Source organism: Adelges cooleyi, unplaced genomic scaffold, assembly GCF_023614345.1.
Source record: "Adelges cooleyi isolate 19-005CV unplaced genomic scaffold, UGA_ACOO_1.1 ACOO_flye_CR_arks_rails_tigmint_CR_PRNA_381, whole genome shotgun sequence".
NCBI lineage: Eukaryota > Metazoa > Arthropoda > Insecta > Hemiptera > Adelgidae > Adelges > Adelges cooleyi.
In genome coordinates, this window is record NW_026096058.1 from 1,157,761 (window position 1) to 1,185,689 (window position 27,929).

General features: G+C 34.5%; 1 protein-coding gene across 5 annotated transcripts in view; it reads right to left on the reverse strand.

Moving 5' to 3' along the window:
• LOC126841460 (Kv channel-interacting protein 4-like) overlaps positions 1-27,929 on the reverse strand; it is a 267,819-nt gene that overhangs the window by 38,099 nt on the left and 201,791 nt on the right. The window contains exons 1-2 of one of the 5 annotated variants that reach the window (XM_050577960.1): positions 27,385-27,629; positions 25,720-25,933 (exon numbers count right to left, since the gene is read on the reverse strand). The exons of the other annotated variants lie outside the window; for them this stretch is intronic. Of the exons in view, the coding sequence (XP_050433917.1) occupies positions 25,720-25,744 (25 nt within the window). The 5' untranslated portion in view covers positions 25,745-25,933; positions 27,385-27,629. Of the gene's footprint in view, positions 1-25,719; positions 25,934-27,384; positions 27,630-27,929 lie in introns of those variants that run through there. 5 annotated transcript variants of the gene reach the window in all.

A 27,929-nucleotide genomic window follows, 5' to 3' on the forward strand; every position in this document is an offset into this window, starting at 1 on the left:
ACTAGTCGATTAATAATTTTGAATCATTATCTCTTAAATACCTACAGTTATGGATAACATAAGCTACATATATCCTAATAACTATTTTTAAAGTTATTTAAGTTTCAAATTTAAGACGGGATATGAAGTGCGATCGAGTAATGCGCGCAGATAAAAAAAATTAGTCTTAAATATTAAAATATTTATAAATTGAAAAACTATTTATTCATAACTAGATCATGAAGTATAAAATAATATCTGTAATTGGTCATTTAAGCCTACTTTGAATATTTCTTAAATACATTAAATTCCCATACAAGTATAGGACCCTGGTACTTTCTAATATCGAATGTTTTATCTTTAGTCTCTTACCTCACCTCCTGCATCCATCTTAGCCATCTGGACCATCTCTTAACTGTAATCCATTACATCTATTTTTTATCTCTTATCACTTATATCTCATCTCTAATCTTATATATATATATCGTAACGTTCAGCGTTCGCACGCACAGATTTTCCGATTGACCAATAACATATCAAGTTGTTTTTAAAGGTAGTAACGTAAAAACATCTTTTTAACGGTATTCGCAAACAAATGAGGTGTGTTAAGCTTAATTTAATAAAAATAATTCCAACCTTAAAAGTAGGGAAGTGGAGTTAATACGTTTTTGATAGGTTCTCTCGGATTCGTGTCTGGGTAATGACGTTTTAAATAATTATTTGACGACTCGGAGGGGTTATTTCTTCGCCTTGTTCTTGGGACGGAGTGCGCAAAACGCGAAAACGCCATCAATCTTCAGTAGAATTCGGCTGGCCTGGCACTTTTTTTTTTTGGGGGGGGGGGGAGGTCCATAACGGTTGTATAGAAACCGAAAATTGACGTGTGTATGAAACATGTCGACCCAAAAGCCGTTTGACTGACGTGCGATGAGACGACGTTTTAAGACTTAAGACCTTTTTGCATAGTCGGCACACGTTTCCGGGTATTCGAGATCCTACTGTTTGACAAACGGCAGCCGTCCCTGTGCGGTCGGATCTATGGATCTATTCTGGCGAGAAGATCAGCGAGGAGATAAGAGCTGTCCCGCGGTTCGACTTAGACGTGCAAACGTGGAATGTTCCCCCTGTCTTTGTCGTTGCCATCAATCATAAACACAAGTATGCCGCCTTTGCGACTGCGGCTATCGCTTAATAACCGTCTCCATTAGGGTGTAGGTATGGACATTTTCGGGGCAAGGTGTCGGACAAAAGGCAGACCAAACGGTCTGATAAATGGCAAACATACACTTATTTTTTAACCTAGTTCTAAAACGACGCCTCGGACTAGTCTAGCGAAAATCCAGTATACTTTCTGATAAATTACAACTTTATAGACTTCTCGACGGCGAAGACTTCGAATGCATCTCACTGGTTATAAGTTTTCAAGTAAAAATATGGTCATTACTGTTTTCACAACCTAGCTTATAAATCTGACACAATTGGAATGGTTTCAAGATGGGCGTTTACGCTTGGAATAACACTTGGAATGTCAATGTAATTTTAATGTAAGCAAATTATACCAACTGAATACTATTTTAGTTATCGAGTTGATATTAAAAATTTTACTTTTTACAATAGTATCTGAATTATAATATGCATTCTGAATGTTTTTGTAGCTACTTATCTGCACTTTGAATATAACCGGATAAATTACTTATAAATAGATTAATTTAATTACTTTTTTTTTATAGATCCAACTTTAGTAATGATATAGCATAAACTTCGTAGTTCACGGTAGAAGTCATAAATTAAACGGAATCGTTATTTCCTATTGTTAAAGTATACCATTTCGCATAAAAATTTCCTTGAAAATTATGAATTTTCCAACTTTGTAATTAAATTTAACGCGTGAGCGAACACTAGCAGTAATTACATATTTACTCGCCGTACAGTAAATATTGTGACATTAATTATGATTTTCGCAAAGTTGTGAAAGTTCGGTTTTTGTTCAAGTTAGAATACCCACCTTGTCATCAGACAAATCCAATCTGCTTAAGTACTTGAATGTTCATTTTGCGCACAAGGAATACCTAATTATTATTTTGATAAATCGCTTATTAAAATATGTTAATAATATTAATAAAACGTCAACACAACAACGAACAGTACAATTTTTGACTAGATTTACCTCTCAAACAAAGGATTTATCGACATATGCAGTTGTCTTGTCAGTATTGATGAAACCCTATTTTCTGACTATTGGCAAATTTGGAACGTGCAAAATACAAAATATACCTTTTGTATTTTGTTATTACCAACATTTTCAATATCGCATAAAGCTCGGCAGTCAAAAGAGAAAATGTCTGCCGAATACCATATTTTTTTTTTCTTCTTCTGCTGCTGCATGTTTGCACAAAACGAAATCCGTCTAAGCTCAGATCTGGGCAGATTGGACCCTGACAAATGATATACGTTACGGTTAAGTCTCGGCGGCGGACGAATCTGAGCAAAGATGAACGTTAGGCCTTTGCGGGGGATAAAAAACAATCGCGAATGATTGAGTGGAAGTATAGCGATAACGGGGCAAACATATAGAAGCTAATGTATGTTAAAAGTAAAAACAAAAATCCCCCTGAGAGTAAGAAAGCGCAAGGTTGTGGGTAGATATTACAATGTTGTTTTTTTGGCACTCTTTTAGCCGCCCTAAAACTATTGCTCTAAACAGCTATATGATTATGTTCATCGATCAAACGACGCGATCGACACTTTGAGTCTGGTAATGGTAAACGCGAAGAAAATAAATTCACTAGGGGTAATATAATAAAAAAAAATATAGTATCTCAGCGCCTCGTCCAAGCGAAAACCTATACAGCTCTATTATCTGTTGCAATATTGTGAAATTAAGTATAACGAAGCAAATGGTTTTCATAGTCTCTCCTTTAAAACGCTAAAGTCTTGCAAAATAAGGTAAGGTTCGGTAATGGTATTTTTGATAATTTTATTCAAGTCGCTTTCTCAAAGCAAAAGTTTTTTAGGGAAATTTTAGGCTTTTGTTTATCAGACTAAAAATATATAAGTAAACGTCAACATAAATAAATAAACAGCTGTACAGTGGGGCTCAAGAAACCGCCACTTTGGAGACGGTAATATTATAAGTTTAAAGAAACTTTATCACTTTGAATAAAACAATCTATCTGAATCCGGGCGCGCGGATAAGGTAAACAGGGGTTTCGGCCAAAATTTACATTTCTCTCTTTAACTAAAAAAAATATTATATTATTTATACCAACCATTAAAATAAATATATTTTCGTTTAAACAGTTAAGACTCTTTTCACATGGTAAAACAAAAAAAATAAAACGAAGCGAGACAGTTTTATTGTTTAATATTTTTATTTGGGTTTTGGTTAAAGCCAAAAATGTATACAAGTAAATGTAGTTATTTTAATATTTTACTTATACTTATTTGTATTAAAAAACTGTGCACTGCGAATTTCGAGTTGATTAAACCGAACATTGTTTGCGAAGTGAATTTAAAAAAAAATAAAAAAATTATGAAAAAATGTATTACAATTTTTCAGAGTACATTATTATTACCGATGTTTACTTATCGCGGCCTTAAGTATAAAATAAGTTCTCAGCGTTTTGAATATACATTAAAAAAAAAACATTTTGGCTAAATCTTATGTTTTTATGTACATCAATTTTCGAAAAACAAATGATTTTTTTTATTTTTGACTAGCTTTATCAGTTTACTGTTTTTTTTTACATTAGCAATATGTGTTGTTTTATGTTGTCATAGAAATTTTCATACTCAATCTATTAATATATAACTTAGCTGGTCTGCTAACGAAATCAATCACAAATGCACGTATTCACGCTGTTTAAGATGAGATCCGAAGTCAAGATTGACGATGGTAGTGCATGTTTGGCTTTGTATAATATATTGATGTCTTTGTTTTGTATCTACTTGCAAACTTTCCGTCGCACACTCTACTTATTAAGAGTTCTTTACATATTATTCTACCTCGACAAGCCCCTCAATAACTATTTCTCGATTTTACTTGAAAGAAGATTAAAAGTTTCTTCGGGTAGAGTTAAAAGGAAACGTTACACGAATAATAAATCAACTGTTTTTCATTAAATAGACTCGGAAAATTCATAAAGTTTATCATAAACCTCTTTCGATGTATGCAGTATAGCAAAACCCCTTAATACCTTAGAACGAGTATTGTGAAATAAAATTTAAGTCTTTCTAGGATTGACCAGATAATGCGATGACCGACGTCGAACTGACTTACACGTGTAAACTTCACTGTCGTTTAATCCCGTTCAAGTCACACTATACTAATCAAACTAAAATAAAACTTATTTTAAATGACCTGATAGCGTCCCGGTGTGTTGTTACTGTAGCTTGTAGGATCTTACCTGTAAACATAAACAAAATGTTTTAATTAAAATAATGTCTGCTTTGGACGAGTTTTGAACATAAATAATTAAGGGCAAACAGAGCTCAAACAGACTTTTATGTATGTTACACAATATAATTGGAATAAGACGTTAACCATATTTACACGTGAGGTGGGAGGTGCACCTGCGGTGTATCCAAGGTAGACGTTTTGTGACATCAGAGTGCTTGTATGTAGAAAACGCTTCTCTGTTGTTTTTAATAATTTTTTATGTGATTTCGAACATGGATTTTGTATTAAAAATCGACCGGTTTCCTTGGACACGAGTAAAAAAATAAATGAAAAATAGACAGCGGCCAAAAGCAGAGATGTGTTAGCCGACGACGTGGCGAGTAGAAGGTGCCGATTGACCACTTGTTGATTGGCGTACACTGAATACACTGGAATCGCGTGACTACCGCCACGTTTAATAATAACTAATGCGACGGATGAGGTGGAAATTGAAAAAAAAAAAAGAAAATGTATAAGACAAATGAACCGTTAAACGCGTGCCCAGATCTTTTTGAAAGTTACAGCCGAATCGATTCTACATTGGGTATAATTGATTTCAAAAGTTGCTATAAAAAAAACTAAGTTTGGAGGGCGGTAAAAAGAAAAAAAAAATTGAGATCAAATTTCATAATAAACCCTATGAAATATTATTAGTAGTTGGCGATAAAATGATCACCTTATATTTCATTCGAGCTAGGTCGGTATAAAGTAATATAATATAGCATTTCTAAATTCTATGTGACAATTATTTATAAGTGCATAAATAGATAAAACACACATCAGACTATGTTGAAGATAATTATGGTATACTAATCCAGCTGTTGTCGCCAAACGAACGGTCAAACTATACGCTGTACTTTTTTTTTTAAATTGCACAACGTTGAATAGGTATAACATATTATTACATGCTGTATTTTTAAATTATCATGTTAACGATGGAATGACTCGAAGAAAAAAAAACACTGTTCTAATTTTACTACTAGGGCGTGAAGTGTTTTTTTTTTTTTTATAGAAAATTCACTGACATTCCGGCCGAGCCGCTTATTATGATATGTGTTGGGTATTTTTAGTAATTAACCGTCGACGGCTAGTTCGAAATACGCCAACTAACTTGATAAATCACCGGACAACTGCCCACGCATCGTTTGGCCGCTGTTTGATTACCTTATGTACATATTATACAAACAATTTTATTTCTTTTGCGCCCAGACCATTTGCAACTACTGTCTTATTATTCGTTTCGTTCATAAATTGCAGATCTTACAAAAACCCAGCTAACTGCTGTAGCCCCCAAGTAGGGTTTTTTTTATTCCAAACTAAATTCACAAGCAACTTGGGACACTTTTGAAGGGTCCGGGTGTAATAGAGTTGCTATACCCGATGCGGTAGTGTTTTAATGTAGTACACATCATCATATGATAACGTTATTAATTATCCGAATGTTGTAATGCTGCAAACGGCATAATATATTGTGAATATATTTTGACGGTGCCCAATTATAATGTACGCGACCGGCCCTCAGACCTTTGTGCTGGGCAAAACATCAAAGCGCACTGGGACACGAGAATTTGCCTTTAAATTATTCAAATTAATCCAAAAACCCGCCCGAGTTCGTTTGGTCTCCGAGTAGGTTATCAAAAACATAAAATAAAAAAACAGAAAAATAATCACCCTGACGTGACACAGTCTATAGTGTACTTCAAAGGGAGAAAACCCTCACACAAAATATAACATGTTTGTAATAATGTATTCTTGTAACACTATAGTATTATTACCAACTGTAACTAACCCATAAGCTAACCACTGTGGTAAGCACATAAGTACGTTCTCTGCGCTGTGATGTACGGTGCACACGATAATTATGCTTCTGAGAAGTCACGGACGAGATAAAAGACACGACCGTTGCCTTGCGGACTTCCATAGCGGTGTTGTGGACAGTTTCACGTTAATAAGGTCGTCACTTTGATAATATGGGCTTTTCGAGTCACCGTTAATTATTACAAACCGGCGACGACGGTAATAATAGTAACAATGATTATTATTAGTACTACTGCGGAAGTCGAACGGGAAGTTATATTGTAAGGGGGATGTAATATATTATCATAGTAAAAACATTACAACGCTGCCCCGGTGCACTGTGTTAACTTCCCCTGGCAGACGCGATGGATCGTTAAGCGAGCGATTTTTATCGATGGGGTTTGTATAGGTAATAATAATTTAAAAAAAAAAAGAAATTGGTTTTAATAAATTTCGACCGTGTCAAATTGTTTTCAGGTTACAGGCTGCTATAAAAAAAACTAAATTGGGTGGGGGTGTAAAAACAGAAAAAATTAGATCACCTTTTATAAAAACAATATGAAAAACTAAATTTCTTATACAACCCTATGAGAAGATATTGAGCGGTTCGCGATAAAATGATTACTCTGTATATACATATATATATATATATACCATTTGCACACACTGACCGGTAGTTCTGTTTACTTTATTGTTTTTTCCCCCTTTGTGAATTTTTTTTTGGCAACCTTAGGCGGTATTTTTGATCCCCCGCGCGCCGGATTAGTGTAATCCGTTTGAACTAGTTGGGGAGAGGGGAGGGCTAAGGCACGGGGAGGTTAACGTTTTTTTTCCTTGAAATTCGGGAGGGCGTGTGTGTGCGTCTAGACTTAACCGGTGTGGAATTGAGTTTGAGTTTATTTGGCACGGACGGTATTTACAGGTTATATACCTATATATATATATAAATATATTATGTATAGTGTGTCCAAATAACAAGGATGAGCAAAGCGACGCCGGCAGGTATCGATTTTGCCTGACCGACGAAAGCGAAAATTACAGTGTCCCCCGTTCTTGGTGTGCTTTCTATATAATATATATATATAGTAATATCATTTGCTGCGCCTTTTTGTCGCTTTCTAATTTCGCTATTCACCACCTAACCCCCCCCCCTTTTCTCCCTTTCTTACCCCAAGAGTTAGAGTTTTGATTAGTTTAAAGCGAACTAGCCTACCGAAGCGCCCAAGCCCCTCCTTTAGAGTCTATACAAGTTGATTCATTAACGATAAGGCACTCAAATGCGATTTTGTAGTGTTTCTATTTGAAAAACATTTTGATTAATGTTATTTTACTATACTAAAGTTTTAAATATTGTCTAACAAAATAAAATTAAAATACAGTGTCTCCAAAAAGAAAAACTACAAAATTGCAATTATTTTAAGATAAAATGAGCGTCCTAATGAACGTACTATAAATTATATGAACGACTATTTTTTTTTTTTTTTTTTTAATAATATTTAACCTTAACAGTTACTATTATTAGTTATCGTGTGAATTCGTACATGATCTCTCATTATAAACCACTCTAACGTTAAAACAATTTTTGAATAATTAAAAATTAAATCTTCATACGATTTTGGGAAATTTCAACATAATTTGAAGTGGTCCGAATCAAACGTGTATAAGTGACTTTAATTTACTTTGTAACCAAAAAGTATAAGATATGAACTTGTCTTCATTAAGTTTTTCAACTATTGTCAGGTAAGTTATTACTAAGTATTTACAGGAAAAAAGTAATTGTATTTGCAGTAATTCCTTTCTGTATTATTAAAACTCGAAATAAATCATTATTATTATAATCATTTTTGTATGCTTTTTTCAAAGATAGTATATTTTTTGAGTGTATTATATTTGTAAGAGGTAGTAATAATACCATTTAAAAAGTACAATAGATACTATGGCCAATTACGGGTAAATGTGTATTTTAAACAAACCGAAGTTTCATAATATATTTACCATTTAAGTACATATAAAGTTTAGATTTAACTTATTTACATAACGACACAATAACAAACAATGCCTTGTACCGGCAACGGGTCATAAGTCACAATATAAAACTGAGGTGAAGTAAGTAAAAAAAAAAAAACATTTTCTTCGGTTTTCTTTTACTTGACCTTTTTTTTCTATTTGGATTTCGGGTCCGAGCACTAAAAGCGTAATCCTCTTGATCTGGTCGCCGAATTCGGTAAAACCCAAAAGTCGATATCCTCGACCGAAATGGAAAAACCACATGTGAAAAGTAGGGCCACGACGACGACAAAAAAAAAACAAAGCCAGACCATATTTTTTTTTTTAACAACATCAACACCGTTTTTTAACTCAATTCATTTTCAACGAAGAGTGCCGAGTTGATCTCGCTCTATTTTTTACCCAAATCAACTTATTTTTCTGTTTTATTTTTTTCACACCATTAAAAGTTTGAGTTGAATATTTTAAGTTTTTTAACAAGCGTTCAAAACGTGCTCTTTTCAAAAGCATCCTATACTCAACCATAAAAATGAACGTGTGATAAGCAATTATAGTTTAGGTTATTTTTCTTCCTCGTTTTATTTCTTTTAACTTGAATTCGTTTTTCAAAAAAAGTAAACTCATACTATTGACTAATTTTTAACGCCCCGTTAAAATTCTAAATCTCATTATATAATAGGGTTATTTCGTCTTAAGTTGTACTTGAATATTTTTTTTGTTAAAAATATGAGTGCAAAAAAAAACCTTTTTTATTTTGTACTTGAGATAACTATTATACAAAAAAAAAAAAAAATTGGTATTTTTTTCCAAATAATCAAGCGACTGTCCTTGTTTATATTTAACATAATATGCCGATGAATATATTATCATCTCTCTTTTCGACTAATTAATGTAATTATTTTTTACTATAACAGCTGAAGTGTATATTTTACTGTTAAAATTTAATAAATAACATTTTGTAAGTACTAGTGGGTACTCTCACATACATGTCACAATTTATGTGACGCTAATTTTCAGAGTAATACCATACCGTAACCGTTGGTAAATTATATTATTTTAATGCATTTTTATGCAGTTAGTTGGGCCTACGCAGCAGCCGTTGTACTTTATAATAGAAATATGTTTCAAGCGTTATAATCTCTTCGTGGTGTTGGTGAACTTTTCGAATAAATTAAGCATTCATTAGTCGGGTAATTCGAGGAAATTCTATATTACCACCACGGCGAATGGTATATAAACTTTAAAGAGCAGCTAGCTTAGCCGTTTTTATTTTTTAACGATGCGTTTCCAGTGGTTTCCGATGAAAAATAATGTTAATTGAATAATGTTTGCCGGGAAAACCCGTAGCATAACATTAAAACGGGGACGTTTTTTGTCCTGTTTTTTTTTTAATACCTACATATACCTATACTTTGTTTTTTAACATGGAAGATGATTGGTGTCTTGATGGCTTAATTAAAACCGGCCGCCGAGGCTTCAACGGAATTTCATTTTTCGCCATTGGTGTATCGTATAACGCGACACAACAATTAGTATAATTATCATTATGCAATATGTATTGTTGTTCGGTCTTAGGAGAGCACCACCTATAGTGTATATTATTAAGCATTTTCGGTGGGTAATCAAAATCGCTTATTATTCCTGGATGGATTATTCGACGTGCCCGGGGGATTAAATGCACAAGGCCCCTTTGCATAAGTATATTATATAGGCCGAGTGGAAAACGCTAAATTAACGGCATTGTTTTTGGTACCCACGGAATGTGGACAATGTTTAGCGCGAACCCGCCGGGTCAACGGTTCAGTCTAAATATAATAGTATATAGGTCACCACGATTTTAATTAAAAAACAATCGGATGTCCGTTTAATGTGAATTTCGCCGTTTCGACCCGAACACGTTATTTGGTGCCCTTCCGTGCAAGATAATATATTAAAAACCCGAAGATTAAAAAAATAGGTGCACAACAAAACGTTCCAATATCCTTTTTCGTCGGCCTTTGGTTCGGCGAGCCAAACAACTAAAATTTAAAGAGTCCAAGTTTTCTGTCGGTTTCATTATTTTTTTTTACCAGATTAACATTTTATTTTTTTTTACACTTTTCGCGCAAATAAGGTGTGTGAAATGACAAATAAAAAAAATATATATACACGGTTTCTGAAATCGGGCATCTGTTGTATTATTATATATTATTTAATTTTTACCACGGTTTCGATGTTAAAAATAATGGTTTTGTAATTATTTTTACTCGGTTAAATTACCTCTAGAGTTTGTCACTATGTTTTGTTTTTAATGCGTTTATTGTGTGAGTAAAATAAAAAAAAAAAAGGATTTTTCCACGTGCCGGAGTAGGTAATGCGCCATTAGTTTATGCGTTAAATTATAAAATATAATATTACAGTACTGTTGAAAAATTAGTTTTACAAGTTTTTATCCGAAAACTCGTCTAGTTTATGTAAAAGTTTTAACTATACTTTTTAACGAATTCTACTGATTAGTTATTGTGACAAAAAGTTTAAAGTTTCGCATTTTTTTTTGTACAAATTAATTCTTTATTATATTATAACAGTTAAAGCTCAATGACTAATAGTAATAAATACCTTTAAATGATGTCGAAATGTTCTGACAGAAGCGGATACTTGATAAATAAATAAGTTTATAAACGCCATTAAATTTCTCAGAACATCATTGGGAATTTAACCAGCTAGACACGCTCTATAAAAATCAATTTGGGAAACATATTTATCAACTTTTTCGCTGATTTCTTATATTATAAATACCATCGTGCGAGAGTTATTATAATATTTTGTACACATAAATTATGTACCTGTATTAATACAGCTATAAAATGCGTTATAAATCTTGTCAAACAAAAATAATGGCGGTACATTTTTGTTTACATTCTTCTGATTTAATCTGTACCGTTATTACATTGTGGAATTTAATACATACATTTCGAGCTACCTCTAAAAAAATGTCGGTACTTTTTAAAACATATTATACATAGTGTTTATTTATTTATTATATATATATATATATATATATATATTACATACAATACAACTTTACTGTAAATTGTTGTCGGTTACTGTAAATGGTTCATCGGTCTATCCGCGTTTTATGATTTAATTAAAAATAATTGTTGTTTTGCCATGTATTTATTTTAATTTTGATTAAACAAATAATAATCAACCGGATATACGAATACATTCATCCAAAATATGTATCCAAAAATAGTTAAAACTATTCCGGTGGAAACAAGTATAGAGTTGTACATTGTACAATATTTTGTAATTGCTCAACACCACCGTAAAGTATGAACATATTATATTATACTGTTGCAAACTAATTATTGCACACGTCTTGTTTGCCAAACCAGTAATCAAGTCAGACTATTAGGTATTATTATTATTATTACTATATAATCTACCCAATTAAAACATTGTCTTGGGGTTTTCGACCCCTCAGGGCTCTGTATCGAGTGGGACGATCATGGTTTGCCCGGCGATCTTGGCTATTTATCGGCGTTAATTATACTACAGGAGTTTTCGGGGAGGTTTTTTGCCCTCCCCCTGAACTGTATTTACCGGTCTTGTGTACATTTAAAACCATATATACGTTCTATTTGTGGAAAACCACCGCTGTTTCGGCATACATTATGAGCGTCACGCTCCGTTTGGTTTGTATGTAACACCGGTGGCCATCATAATGATTAATGGACTCGGCCCCGGTTAGGTTGGCGGTTTCGAAACGATTCGAGCAGCAATAATTCCAAAAACCAAAAATTATTATTATTATTATTGTTATCCGTAACGCCGTCGATCCGAGTCTTGTCGTCCGAGTCACACGCGGTTGTGTAAGTTCCATAATATAGGGAACTTAAATCTCCATTGGCCCTATATTGTGTAGATTTTCGTTTGATGTAATTGTTCGGGTCTGCCGTTGAACGTGTACATTTTACAATGTGTGACACAAGTACAAGACCCGTAGACTTGTAAAGAGGTTGGACGAAGTGACTATAAGAAACCGCGGTCAAGTTTATTGTTTTGGCAAAATTCAATAGGACCGGCTGTACAAGTACAACACCCGGCCAACATGTATACTGTATACTCGGAAAACCCCTTGGATTTGGAGTTGGATTCAAAACGAATTTCGACACAGGTGAACAGTTTCGCCATAAAAAACATTTCGCCAGGCTTTTCTTCTCATTTTTTCCCATACCTACTCTTCCGCCACTTTGATACGCTTTGACGACAGCGCAGCAAGGTCTGCCAGTAAGCACCTACACTACACCTACTGGCTAAAAACATTTTTATTACTGTTTTTGAGCAGGCCAACAATATTATATTGTTATATTTCAAAATTCAAAGTGTACAACACAACAAGAATACAGTATTATATCGACCAAGATAATTAGCAAAATTACTCCTAAATAATTAAATTGTGGTTCACGGTATTTCATGTCTTCTGCAGACCATCTGTAACATACAAGGATAAGTGATAACACATTTTTGCAACTTACAAAACTTTTCATATTGGTGTAAACTATTTTGGCGCCGATCCCAATTCCTATAAGATTATAAGACTTACAACTAAAAATATATGACATAGTTTTTGATAAAAAAAATCAAAAGTCCCATTCTCCTATGGGAGATTTTTAAATTGTATATTAAATTAGTTCAACTCAAAATACAGAAAAACCCTTCAGCGACCGGGTAATGCGTGAAGAGCAAATTTGTTTTTAATTGGCCCCTTAAACTAATTTTTTTTCCCCGCAACGTCTTGAGATAGATACATTTTTATTAATATTTTTGAACAAAAAAAAAAATAATCAGGTCAACATTAATACATTGTGATATCTTGAAATGTATAGTATACAACACAATATAATAATATAGTATATATATTTTTAATTATTATTATTATTTTAAAGTTTTCCTGACTTAAGCAGGTCATCTAATCTTGGCGCTCAATTATATTTTTTGTGCCGGATTTCATAAGATAGTTATTTCTAATTTTTTTTTTTTTTTTTTAAATACAGTATAATATAAAATATAAAAAACTGTATTATGCCTATTACATTTTTTTTAAATTTCACTATAAATCCGTTTGTTCATATGTGCATAGCGTGACATATTGAATCTAGTTTTTCCATTTATATATATATACATATTTATATGTTTATATTATTTTCGGTCTGTTTTCAGCGCGGAAACATACAAATTTATTCGCCACGTTAATAAACGACATCTGTATCAATAAGAACATGGGTGATAATATTACAAAAAAAAAAAATGCCACACGCGTACCGTGAACTCGTGTCTAGAAGAAATTAGTTGGTACGCCGCCAAAAAATTACATTTGGTTGAAAACTGAAAAAAAAATATATAAAAAAAAATCTCATCATACACGGCTACATAGGCTATATGGTTTTTTTACGGCGTTATTATTATTGCTAATAAAACACAATATCGAGGCGACGTGAAGAGTAAAAAAAAAAAAGACATTTTTTTTCATATCCGGCCTAACTATTTTGCTTTTATACTTAGGCGGGGTTTTTTAACGTCGCCGGATGGGATGACACATCAGCAAAATTCTCGTGTTGTCGTTTGAAAGTCGCCAATTTGTCCAAACAACTTTGCATGTAAAACTTTTGATCGCGATAACTATGTAAAAAAAAAACCATGACACGTTTACGTTTATCGAAAAATTACTCTACCGCCGGTTGTCGTCACTTGTAAGACGTTGATTTGAAAGAAAGTTTTTACTTTTGTAAATTTCTTCATTAGAAAAATACACACATAGCTAAATAATATCTCGTTAAAATAATTTTGCTTCTATTAACAGTGAATTTTTTTTCAAAAAACTACTTAGAGATTTGTGCAAGACATTATTCATATATACAAGTATTTGTTGGATATTGTTGTGACAACTCTTCTCGTATTAACAATGTAATATTGTTTCTATTTTTAATTATAAAACGGCGGGCTACTTTGGTAAGTATAATTTAAATATAAAGAGGGCATGCCTAATTTGTGCTATAGTGATGTAAGATGAAAGGTAAACGGCTTCTTCGTGTTCACTATATGTATATTTACCTAAGCAGTAGGGCCCCTCCGTTACTATACATAGCCCAATTATTAATAACTTTGCTATTATAACCGTTGACTTAAATATCTCTTAGCTCGTGATTTTATTGAATAGCCGCTGTAAACCCACTCGTGAGAGTAATTTTCCAAATTGACAGTTTTCGATTGAGGTACTTGAAAACGCACTATGCGGTTAAGTTTGTATCCTTCACCGGAAACACTTGAACAGAGAGCCTCTCTCTTTGGATCTCTCGCAGTGACTTTGAAGCGTCCAGCGAGCTCTTTAAGGTTTCTATATAGCTCCACATATTATTGCACTGAATCCCGTCACACGGTAATTGCTTTACCCGCTGAATCTCTAAGTAGTACGTGCTCACAAGGAACACGTGTCAGCTCAATGGACTGGCTAATTTCATTTCATCACTTTTTTTTTTGTTCTTTAATTTCAACGCGAAATTGAATATGTATATATATATATGTATACAATTTTTTTAGAACACAATAATGTGTTTTATGTCAACCCAAGTAATGGACATTTTGTGCGAGACGTACCCGGTTTGGTTTCTGTCCTAATTTTTTTTGTCAAGTTTTTGTGACAATAAAAAAGAATCTAGTTATTTTCTCCGCTCTATGGAAAAACATTGATTTATGGACATGTTATCTCTTATCACTTATCATTTATCCCTTATCACAGCATCAAACTAGATTGCTAAGTGTACATGCCGCCAATAGATATAATTGATATTACCATTTTCCGCCATCTTTGTGGTAATTAGAACCTTATCACAGGATTATAACAATCGTCAATCATAAGTTAAGTTGATAACACAGAATCACACATAAATCCTACAAAAATGGCCGACGTTGACTTTAATTCTTACTTAGCAGTCAAGTTTATTATACATATATCTGTGTTTAGCTCTTATCTCTTATCACTCATCTCTTTTTCTCTTATCTGTTATCATGTGAAAGTCAAAGTGTAACACGAAAACGGCGACATAAAATTGCTAGTATCCAGCCCAATAACATGTCCATGTTAAAATAAAAAGTCGGCTATGATCGTTTAAAATGCACAGACGTTAAATATATTATTATCTGTGTATATGCGTTGACTATTTTACTCTACATAAATTATTCCCTTTGAGATATTCCAATAAGATTTGTTTGAATTTATAACTGGGAACCTTTTTGTCGCTGTACCGTTTTTTTTCCTCCAAAATGAAATTTCGCATTCTCATTGCGGATTTTGCACAAAACGGTAATTTCGAGTTTTTTTTAGGGAAAACAAAAATGGTAGTATTATTTTTTTTTTTCAAACATATATATATATATATATATATATATATACATATAAACAAGGCGCACGTGTTTGGTTACTGTGCTGGGTTTGCGTGGCTCGACCCGTTAAATGTTTCAGTTTATGCGTTCGTATCACGACCAAAGCTGTATACATAAAATTATTATGATAGTACTAAGCACCCGTTTTGAATAATTTCCGCGCTAAACGAGACCGGGTGAAATAATTGAATATTTTATGTATATAGAATGCGATTTCGTGAATTAATCTGCTTGGCACCGCCTTTGTCGAGGTCCGACCTGACCTTTGCGCGTTAGACGACTATGACAGCGGTCTTTGACCTTTGCCAAGAATCATCTCACACCACGGAATACAAACCTCTTCTCAATCCTTTTATCGATGCTTTTGCTATCACCCGGCCGTTGTCATCAAGTAGATACGGTTTTTGTTTTTACCTCCACGCCGTTGGCTTTTACCTACGTTGTGTATATAGTGGCATTTGCTTTAGCCGATAGTGACACGCTGAATATCTCCCCGGCGTGCCTTAAACAACACGGTTTTCCCGATAGCTGCTATATATATATATATATATACCTTTGTTCGCCATTACGGTCACTGCAGAACACGGCCTTTCCGTTTCTCTTTTCGAACACAACATTTGGCACCCCTCCCCCACGCTAGCCGATTGACAAGCTGATGGTCGATTGACAAAACCTAATAATAATGAACACCGACGATGGAAACGAATACAACAATAACACTGTTTCTGGTTGTCAATTTGATAAGTGTACAATATATAAGACCCGAGACAGTCGAACCGTTTTCCTTGTCGGAGGCGACCGAAATATTGACAGATCGTTTTTTTACTAGACGGGGGGGGGGGGGGGGTTAGTCATTAAAGCGTTTCGAATTTATTCATTAATTTGGTTTTTTCGTCTTTCGAATGACATGGCTTGACGTGGCTGTCGTACAGTAGCAGCCCGACTGGCATTGGTCTTTATGCGGATAAAAAATGGCTCGCTCCAAGCGCGGAGTAGTAGCTGTTTAGGGCGAGACAGAGCGTTACATAATAAACTATAAACAAACTTCATGAATCCGACAGTATATAATATACCCGACGATGTTTCTCGACGGTGTTAATCAATCTAAAAAAGCAAAAAAAAAACCACCCCAATCTCGAGAGTTATATTGTATAATATTAATATATACCTACTCCGTTTTTTTTTTAAATTATGTTTTCTTTCAAATTTTAGGGGACGGCGGCAACGAGAAGTGGAAATGGTTATTTTCATTCCGAAGGCAATCCAATGATCGACGACGGCGGTGTGCGCGGCAACCGAAAAATCGTCATTAATCAAAAGGCCAGCAGCTACTTTGCCGGCGGATTAAGATTTATTTCATTTCTTTCACCGTGCAACCAAACAAATTGCCTCGCCAAACAGCCTGTTTGCCGTTGCCGGCGAGTAATTCCGGTTAATTACATTTATACAATACAGCAAACGGGTGTCTCTTCAAAATCAGTCTTATCTCGTCACATTTGTACGTCATTTCTCCAAGGCCTACATATCATATGTATATGAATCCAAATCGGATCTCTGGTTCGCGTTATCTCCCTAATGAGAACGGACTGAATGCGTCAACCTAACCTAACCGTTGCTGATAACTTGGTGTACGCCTCTAATCTGGCAAAAAAAAAAAACGGTTTTCAAATATATAAAATCTTCTCAGCCCACTCACAAATTATTGTCTTGAAGGGCCACCAACCCTCTACCCATAAGTTCTACATACATGTTACAATAAGCAGGCTTCCTGCCTTCTCCAATCACGGTCAACGAGTCACTGAACCCGACTGGGAACGCGAGTCGTTCTGGCATAAGACGGAGAGTGACATTATACGTTTTATATAATAATACATGAATCGCGTTTGTGATAAGAGCGGCTTTTTGTAATTTCGGAAACCCTCTTCGGAGTGACCATACAGCCCTTTGACCGGAATCCTGCGTATTGCAGCACTGTTGCAACAGTTGTATATTTTATTCTTCATTATTATAAAGTTTCCAATGGCAATTAATAACAACTGATCCTGGCAAGCACGCGCGTCTGGCATTCGAGTTATTCGATTAAGTGGTCGAAAATCTATATGCAGTGCACGACCCAACGGAAATAAGGTATTTAATCGAACAGCTGTTTTGTTGTTTCGCAGTTAATTGTTAAACGGAGAACACTATAAGCCAACGTTGCCAGACGACTCCAATCCCGATTGTAAGACTAAGAGAGCCGGAAATTAAAAATTATTTAACGGGACCTAATTTTAAAAGGTAATAATATGTACTCGGGTAAGTCGGTCAGGTAAATTAAATAAACGTTTATCGTGTGTATAAATGAAACCTATGGATTATTTTTTTTTCTAAGCGAGTATGTGAAACGAATTGGAATTTATTTTCACCGGGAGTGATTGCTTTTTCGAGGGTAAGTGTATTCCCTTGAGCATTTTTTTGCTCTATGTGTGTGTGTAGAGCAAACGTTGTCTTTTTAGTATGGTTTTATGTACATGGATATAAATACAATATCTTATCGCGTGCATATGATAATATTATTGTATGTATGGAACACAATATGACGTGTGTTTGGGTGTATTAATATACAACAATAATGCATGCGTGGCTCTGTCAAACGAACCGAGTGGTTGGGGCGCTAATGTATATTATGTGTATATATGTAGGTACACCTCGTGGAAATTATTATTATTATATTTTAATCCGAAAGCATAATATAACGTTAATGGTGATTAATGACTTCGGCGAGGGACGCGCTTACGAATGGAAAAGTTTTTACTACCGTACAACTTATATACAAGTGCATAGTAAAAGTACACAGTCGGGGTCCATACGTCGATGGATAACGCCGAATTAAAGGTACAGTATTGTATAATATAATACACACTTTGTGAGTAGGTAAACATATATACAAGGGATAAATTAACACTTCATAAAACTAGAGTGGTTCCGGATGGTTTGGCTGGGCAAAGGTAATTCCTTTAAAATTGACGCTAGAAAACCGGAGCTATAATTGGCATATGTTACAGTGTATATATATATATATTATATATTATCGTGTATCTGTTGGTTTTACCGTCCGGCAAAATGGGTAAAAATCCTCAGCACACGCATTTGCGCGCACGTCTTCCTTTCACTGTAATAATATTATCTTCAAACGAGAAACAGCATCGGACCCATCGATTTTGTACATTGTATCGTTGAAAATGGTAATAAACTAAAAAAAAATTGGCCAGCCGAATTTCTATAATAAACCCGTCGAAGTCTGAGACGGTAAAGTTTTTATGGCTCTTCCGCCAACGCCGACTTGCACAAGGTATAAAAATCTGGAAATTTCAAATTATTATTTTTAATGTCTATTGGAATAAATCTGCTGCGCGGCACTCCGCCTATCGATTTAGATAATAATATGGTCAATAAAATGTATTTTATATCGAACTAAACCAGCGGTGCTCTACTGTGTAGAAAAAAAGCTAAAACGAATTAAAAAATACACCCCCCTGGTTGACGACGGTATTATAATGTTATGATATTATTATTAGTCTGTAAGTATTAAAAGAAAAAAAATTATACTTTGCAAGCGTCGCTATGGAAACGCCAAGAACAATGTTATTGAATTTGTAAAAGTTTTTTTGTAATTTTTTTTACCCCATCAAAGTATGTCAATTAATTATTATTAAGTAGAAGTCTCGACGTTTTAGTTTTTCCCGAGCAAGTTTAATTAACGTCGTCGGCGACAACGTAACTTGTCGGATTTTATTATATTATATACATTTCAAACATTATTATCCCTTTCCCACTGTTGTTTCCATAATATTATTATTTTAACGAGTTTAATTAGTGTCGAGTTCCTAACGCATCACACCTGACGTCTTAGACGGTGTATTATTAAGTCCCAATAAATAAGATTGCCGTCACACCGGTGTCGGGTTTAATTAGTTAATAGTTTGTGTAGAACATAATATTACACACACTTATCTTGTATCCGTCGGTTAGGAGAAAATGGTCGAAAATGTCTTTTTAAATTGAGACTAATGTACTGAAAATGTTTACTGATTAGGTTAGGTTGGGTAACTATTTTTTAAGTGTGTGAAGTTTCAAGTTTAGGGCAGGAGGAATGGTGAAGTTAAGTTTTATTTTTTTCAGCGCGCACTTCCCCTCCCTTCCTAACTTTTAAACTCTTATAACTTTAAGAAACGGCTGTTGAAAACTGGTTATCAACCAGTCAACGTTTTTAGTAAAATACTGTCAATTTAAAACGTTAATCAAATGTATTTAAGTTTCAAAAGTTGATATGACATGCGCCACTTGAACAGCAGGTTTTTATTTTTTTCCCCCAAAGTCTTATATTATAAGTTATGAACACAAAGACAAGCGAGCAAATGGAAATAGTGTTTCCGGGTAGTGTTTAACGAACCCGGATAAGGGTTTTTTTGTGTGTAGGTACATAAAACGTTATAGTAACCTAAGTCCTACCTAACCGAACGATAATTTCAATATAACGTTGTTGCATTATTACTTGTTATTGTATATATATATATATATAAGCCGGAGTGTTAGTAAGGTAAAAGGCGTACACCCTTTTAGGGTTTATATGCAAATGGCGTGTGAAAAAAAGGCGGCAAAAATATTTTGCCGGCACTTTTATTTTTCATTTATTTTTCTTCAATAAATTTCTTCAGTTATTTATTTTTTTTGCTCGTTTTTTTTTTTTATAACGAGGAGCCTAATATGCGTTTAGATTCCAGTATACCGCCACTTCCTCTGGGCCTACATCGCGGCTCTACCTCTTTAAACGTTTTTTTCGACTTTTATATATATTTTTTTAACGCAGGATTAAGTCCATGTCGACAAATTCGCATCGAACCACACGGAAACACACACACACACACAAGGCATGGGAGCCCGGAAGCGCATCAGACAACCGGAACTAGCCGGTACACGTGCATCCTCCACGGCCTTTGGCGTGACTGCGGAAATAAAGTCTTCGCTGGATACTTGGGCTATGACAAAAGCAAAGGCTGTATCCGCGAACGGTTTTCATTTTTGTTTAGAACTTTGACAGATCTTGCCCGATGTGTATGATGTACATATTATTAGACAGTTTGCCGTCGACAACCGCAATTATACATACACATGCAATTGCATGCACACGATTTCCAATCAATAGTACAGTGACCTCCCGGCAAATAGACTTATTTTTTAATAATATGTGCCATCTAGGTTGATCCCCGAGGCTTTACATAGATTCTGTAATAGGAAACGTGACTTTAACGCGTTCCGTTGGGTTTGTTAAAAGGCACCGAGCACTCAGTTCAATATAATATTAAGGAACGCGTACTTAGATTGAAAAATGTCCTCACCTGGGATGCGGCCATTTTGTGTGCCAATTTCGGTGGAAAGTAAAAATGCCTGGTTACTTTTCCATGATACATGGATTGAGGGTCTATATTTAATAGGAATACTGTACAAATATAATGCATTTTGTGTCAATTAGCGATAACTAAAAAATTAAGTTTTTTTTTTTTGGTCATATTGTTTCGTTGTACTTTTTATGTACATATTTTCAACTGGAAACAAAAACCTATTACTTTTAATTTATTTCATTTAAAAACTTTATGGCGTTTCAACGGAAATGCTAATTTGATTTTAAACGAGAAACAGTTTATGACGTTATACTAATTCCGTCGCATGGCGTTTCGGGCCAAAAACTAGCCTAATGTAATTTTGACACGAGTTTGACAATAATAATAACATTGTTAGTTTAACGAGGTTTAGTGCTACATTGACATATTATTATATTTGCATACAACCGATTGTTGTTGTTATAAATATTATTAATTATTATCCATGTAAATATTAAAATGTATTTAACGCTTGTTACACACATAGTAAAACAATCTAAATGTATGCATTTTATTTTTTTCATGAACACTTGCCGCGATTATTGTATCAAAGTCGACCTCTCTTTGTAATTTTTCATTTCACTAATTACCGGTGAAACCCCAAGGTAGGTGGCAGATAAAACCCTATTGTTTTAGCTAGTTTTACACGTCTAATACTGTTCACGGTTAAGTGCTATTGTTGTGTTAATAATATATTTTAGTGCAATATTATACAAGTCAATTTGGTATAAACGGGAAATTTTTGTAAACGGTATAAAGTAATTATTGACCCATTTTACCATTGCCAAAGTCGTGGAATTCGAATCGTTACAGGGAACTTTAGTTTCCAGAATGGAGTTAATGTTATTGTTGGTGGTTTACTGTCGAACAAGTTCCCTTGATCTATTTCCGCTGCTGCTGTTGCTGCTGTTTATGTATTATAGTGTATCCCCTTCGGTTTTATTGTCATTTTAAGTACCCCCGGGTGGGCGGACGGAGTTCCATCGAAACGTTTCCCACCAGAACGATAATATATTCTCAGCCAGCCCCGCTGAATTGTTATATGTTTGTGCGGGCACATAAACCGAACAAAAAGCAACATCCGCCGAATAACATTTTCCAGGTCTCTAAATAGTAATTTTCCAAAGTACACCCACTTTAGTGACTCGCGTTAGTATTCTTTCAACGATAATAGTTGTCACGAGCAAACGCCGAGCTTCGAGTCCATTCCTTATGTGTATGTCCTGTATAATATTCTAAAGGACTCGAGCAACAGCTGGATTTATCCAGCCATGTCTGGCTCCAACATTTGACATAAAAAGCTCCAATCATCTATCATTGTGGTCCGTTCGACAATCGTCTTAGATCGTTCAGTTTTCTTTAGTTTTTCTTCTTCGGGGGTTACCGCGTTTATGTTTGCTCAAGTATATTTTATTTTCTTCGCGAAATATTTGCTCGAAACATTTGTCTTGTGTGTGTGCATGTAAGTAGGAACAACATCAATCGTTTTCAGAACTTTCTTTTCTACAACAATTGTGAAACAGCAGCAACGACGGATTATTTATTTATCCGACGTGTTTTCATGGAAAGAATAATTCAAGAAACATGATGTAATATTTTATGCAAACAAGGAATCATATTGTATAGGGCGGTTTTCGTTTAACCCACTCCGACAGTATGCTGTCACACAACGCAGTGCAAGACGCACAGTCGTGCTGGCAATAATGCAAGTTAAAAGCATATTATTATTTACACACAAAACGTTCATTTTTACCGGTAAAAAAATGACTAACGAACCGTCGATTCTGTGTGCAGTTGTTATAAACGAGTGTTCGTGTATTTTCGGGGATGCTAGTTGTCTATTCTGTACAATTATTACACAGACTACGTTATTATGAAAACGGATAGCCATGAAATCAGCGTGACCGCAGATTCGAGCGACAATTTCATAATAACATCACAGTTAAGATAAAAAGAAATAACCTAATCTGTGACAATACGGTCGGTTATCATTTTATCATCTTATGATTGCTAAGGAGTTTGTACAATAACAGTTTGTAAAATATCTGCGCAAATATGTAATACTAATTCATGCGGCTACACTGATATCTTCAGTGTATCTTTCAGCTATATCCGTTTTCGCGTACATGGTCTGTGATAATTCCAAAAGTCTGTGTAAAGGGGCGTGTACACGGTATATATATATATTAATCGGTGCGGTCGAAAAGCATAGGGTGAGCGGATTATCAAGAAGTGTAAACCGAACGGTCATCATATTTTGGTTCTTATTGGTTGGGAAATATAATTATCGCCGTCTTTGCGGCGAGCTACCCTAACCTTAACGGCCGGGTAATAATAGAAGGGGGTGGGTTTAAGTGGTAATCCAAGTTAATGGTCGGCCGAGTGCACAACATACGCGACCAAACCAAAAGGCGTACTACTGTGCGTTTAGCAAAGATTAAAGTGTTAGAGCTGTGAACGGTTTGCTATTTTGGTTTGGTTTCAGCACGTTGTCGACTTAAGTTCACTTGAAACCACCGTGGCAAGTTTAATTAATATAATTATCTGTGTTTGAACGCGCCCAAAGTTCAAGTTGTTGTTTGAACGCGCCGATAGGCTATACGCCTGCCCTAGTAAGTACACAGAGTAAGTACAAGCACGGTGTCGTAGGGCAGCTGTATGAATATGACTTGTGTGGCTAAACTTTACCCCGAGGCCAGACCGTACAACACAAGCACAACTTTGGGGGAACGAGTCGTTTTTGCGGGTCGGCACCGAATTCGAATAGCCAACACTCGCTTCGGTAATTTCTGGAATTAATCCCAAACCGACCGTTTGTTACTCGCGTCACATGCATGTAGGTTTAAGGGGATAGGCGCCCTCTTCCCTCCTATCCTAGTCCTATCGCCTGCATTCCACATTGTTTCGGCAAAGATTAAAAAATAAAAAACGAAATATCTCCGTTCTGGCATCACTGTGACTATTTCTCAATATGTCTGATCGTTTTTTGTTAAATTATAAGATTCCCTTCAGTTTATTCTGTGACGGTGATAAGTAACATTGAAAATGATTGAACACAAGTAGTGACACCACAACAGTGGCTGCACTGAAAATAGAAACCCTTGTCGTATCAATGTTTTGATGAAACGACTCTACTATATTGCGTGTTATGGATGAGGTTTAAGTTAGTTATAAAATGATACTTGGATATAAACTAAATTGTACTTGTATACACTTCTGGGATAATTGATTAATTAACCTAATCCTCTCCTAACCTTACCCGTTAAACTTTATAGGACACTGTAAATGCTGTAAACATAACAGAGTCATATTAAGTTAATGCTGTTAATTGTATTGGCATATACATACATGGGTAACAAGAATCTAACATTATATTATTATTTTTGATTTAGGCTTGCCATGTACGAGGACGTGTTACCAGAATATAATGTCATGTCATGTTTATTTAACGGGCAAAATAAAGTACTTATTAAAATATAATTACTTTGAACACACGAGTTGGCAGACTCCTAATAAGGAAATGAACAGATGATAACATGATAACAAAGTTGTCATATTAAAAAAAAGATTTTATCTTTAAATGTAATTACATTTAGTTTATATACGTCGGAGAAACTATTAAGTTATATACATTTTACAACATGGCGATTTTCCACAAGATTAAAAAAATTAAATACCGAACAAATATACTTTAACGTCGGAGCCAAGCGCCAGTAGTTAGGTCAGTTGTTACACAATAGTAAGTATTGTATAAGATCTTGGTATAAGAAATTGCAATTTTATCTTATTTATAATGCGTATGATTTCATATCATCTTCATATTAATTATTTGTTAGGTATAATCAAAACAATAGACGAACCTTTTGACTTGCTCCGTTTTCCCATTCTTTATTTTTAATTAAAATATTATTACCAGGTAATAGGTTCGTACCGTATGACCGTCCTATACTGGCCAGCAGCAGTGTAACCACTTTAAATAAAAGTCAATACTTTTTTTTATGAGCTGTTAAACACTGCACGGTGTAAAATCCTTATCAACTATACACAGACCAATAGATAAATTCAAATTTCATATGATAATACTACCAACTGATAAGTCATATTATGTTTTGTATCACATGGTTGCATAATAGTGAAACAAATTAAAAAAAACATGTGCCAGAGAAATGTTATTTCGTCATTCTGGTCACACTGCAGGTCGCCTTTTTGCCTACTTCATATTTTTTTTTATTTTGCTTATTACGACCTCCTGGTTAGAACAAACGAAAATAAAACAAACTACACGTTGTAAAACCAACATCTTCTCGACTTAAAAATCGAGAAAAACTATATTATATTATTATCAGCGGACAAATGTTGGATGAAAAAACAGTTTTAGAAAAAATAATTTAAATTTTTTTAGAAAAAGTTGTTCAAGTTTTAGTTAACGAAAGTTTTTAAGTATATAGCTTATATAACAGAACGGAGAAGTCGGCAAAAGTCATCCTTTTGTCGGTTCTTTGAAAAGTTAAATGTAAATTGACCTTGAACCTAACGCTAAGCGCCATAATCATTTTAACTTGGCAACAAAATAAAAAAATAAATGTTAGGTTAAAATGTTGGCCATGCCAGTTGCATTTTATTATAATTAATATAATAGTTTTTGAGACTCACCTTTCTTTTTACTCCCAAACATCATATTTCAGCCGACAGTGTGAATGATCTCCTCTTCTCAAGACCGCCAGCCCCACATTTTTGATTGTTGATCCGCTTGAATATACATAATATTCAGCCGAACTATATTGATCTACACAACGACGTTTTGGTTGGCTTTAAACCTACACGATCATTTGGATTTTTCACTTCCCTTTTTTTTATTATGCGTTAGCTGCGGAAAAAAATTAACATTTCGGTATTTCGTGCTTCGCGTTGTTTTAAGAAAAATAATGTTTCTTTTATTTTTTATTTTCCCTGCAAATTAATCTGCTTTAGTAGCAGTTGATAAAAAACTAGGAGACCACCGCGGTTTTAACCGATTTCGGTTTGGCCGGTGAAAACATCTTTTGTTTGGGACTGTCGCCCTGCGGACTACACGCCAAGTTCATGAAAGTAGAAATAAAATGAACTACCGTTCCTAAGTAATTTCTTTGTACGGTACATAAACCTTTTATGGAGACTATACTTTTGGACATGTATTTATATATAAGGCGCTGTAAGAATAACGTGGGATATAAAACGCACAAAAAAGCACACTTGAAAAACACTATATTTTCTGTTAACTCAGAATATAATGCCAATAACCACCCGTTGGGTAAGTTACCTTTGAATACAGTATTCATGTTATTTGCCAGCAAAATTTTAAAACTGACTTTGAACGTCACCTTATTTTCTTCGTCGAAATTGTCTTTTATAGTTCTTAATTTACAAGAAAAAATCATGAATATGTCTTATGAACGGTTGATTTTCTGTTCACTCGATATAAAACTATATATTAACTTAATTGGCTTAATCCGTTAAAATAATATTAGTGTCAATTTTTTTTATTTAGATTTTCTCTCTAAGTGTACCTACTCAATAACAACTACATTTAATTTAATTATATTCGATTTAAGTACCAAAGTAGAAAATGGATTTTGCATATGATAAAATTAACAAAACAATTAAATGATATTTTAATTAGTTTTATACATTTTGAAATGATGGTTTTTGTAAGACTATTGAAACTGTTTTTTTCACTATTGAAACAATATGTGTATTTGTCAAGTAATTACCTACTTAAGTTTCGTCAATATCAATTTACCTTTTGGAGAACTAAGCATTTTAGTACTTACGTTTATGTTACGGACGCAATAAAAAGGGACATCGGTTAAGTACGGCTAAACCATAAATCATGCGTCGGGGAAATATATAAAATACAAAAATAAGACTGAATTAGTATTGTTATTTCGTCCTTTTTACATAGACACAAGATAAATGATTACAAAGTGACTTATATGAATGTTGTCTATTCTACATAACCAAATTGTTTGCCTTAACTGAGTAGTGTAACAAACTAACTATAGTAGTAATAAACGGATATTAAAATCGTACAATGTCAATGGAAAAATATAATATTATTTAAACTTTATAACGTGAAACATATGGCGTGATAATCGTAGTGGCGTTTTTTTCAATTTAAAATTAAAACTTTTCAAAACCGTTACACGCTTATTACGACTTCAATCGAGCTTCATTCTAATGATTTTCACGTGAACCCCGTTTTGAGAATTTCGTGTTATTATTTTTCCAAAAAAACATTTTTGGGCCCACCAAAATTGAAAAAAAAAAAAAAAAAATTACCTAGTGGACGGTTTGCACGTGCTTTGGCGGCGTTTGTAGATGATAGTAACGGCTGTCGGTCATTGTCGATTATAAATAGCGTTAAACAAATGGTCGTCCGTTAACAAACGAGAGGGGGGGGGGAGGAGGAAATCCTTAGACTTCACAAGAAAACTTCTCGAGTTCTATTATGCCAACCGACCGATTGCGGAATCAGCCCGGGGTGTTGGCGCGCGGATCAGCGGGCAAGGCGCGACAACCGACGGGATGCGAGCGCAAACTGCCTGGACGAGCTACGTACCGTTCAACGGCCACGGCGAACGCGGCGGAGACGGCCGACCGTGGGCGACCGACCACGAACACCACCCTCGGCACCCTCGCTGGCTCTCCCATCTCTGCCAAGTTTAATAATTATTATAATTTACAAAATATACGAACACAAACCTATACCCGCGGATGTAGCGAGTAAGAAACCGTCACGGTAAAAAAAACTCGGTAAAGGAAAAAATCGAACTAGGTTAAAAAATTACAGTTGGGGGGGGGGGTGAATCTGGGGTGGACCCATT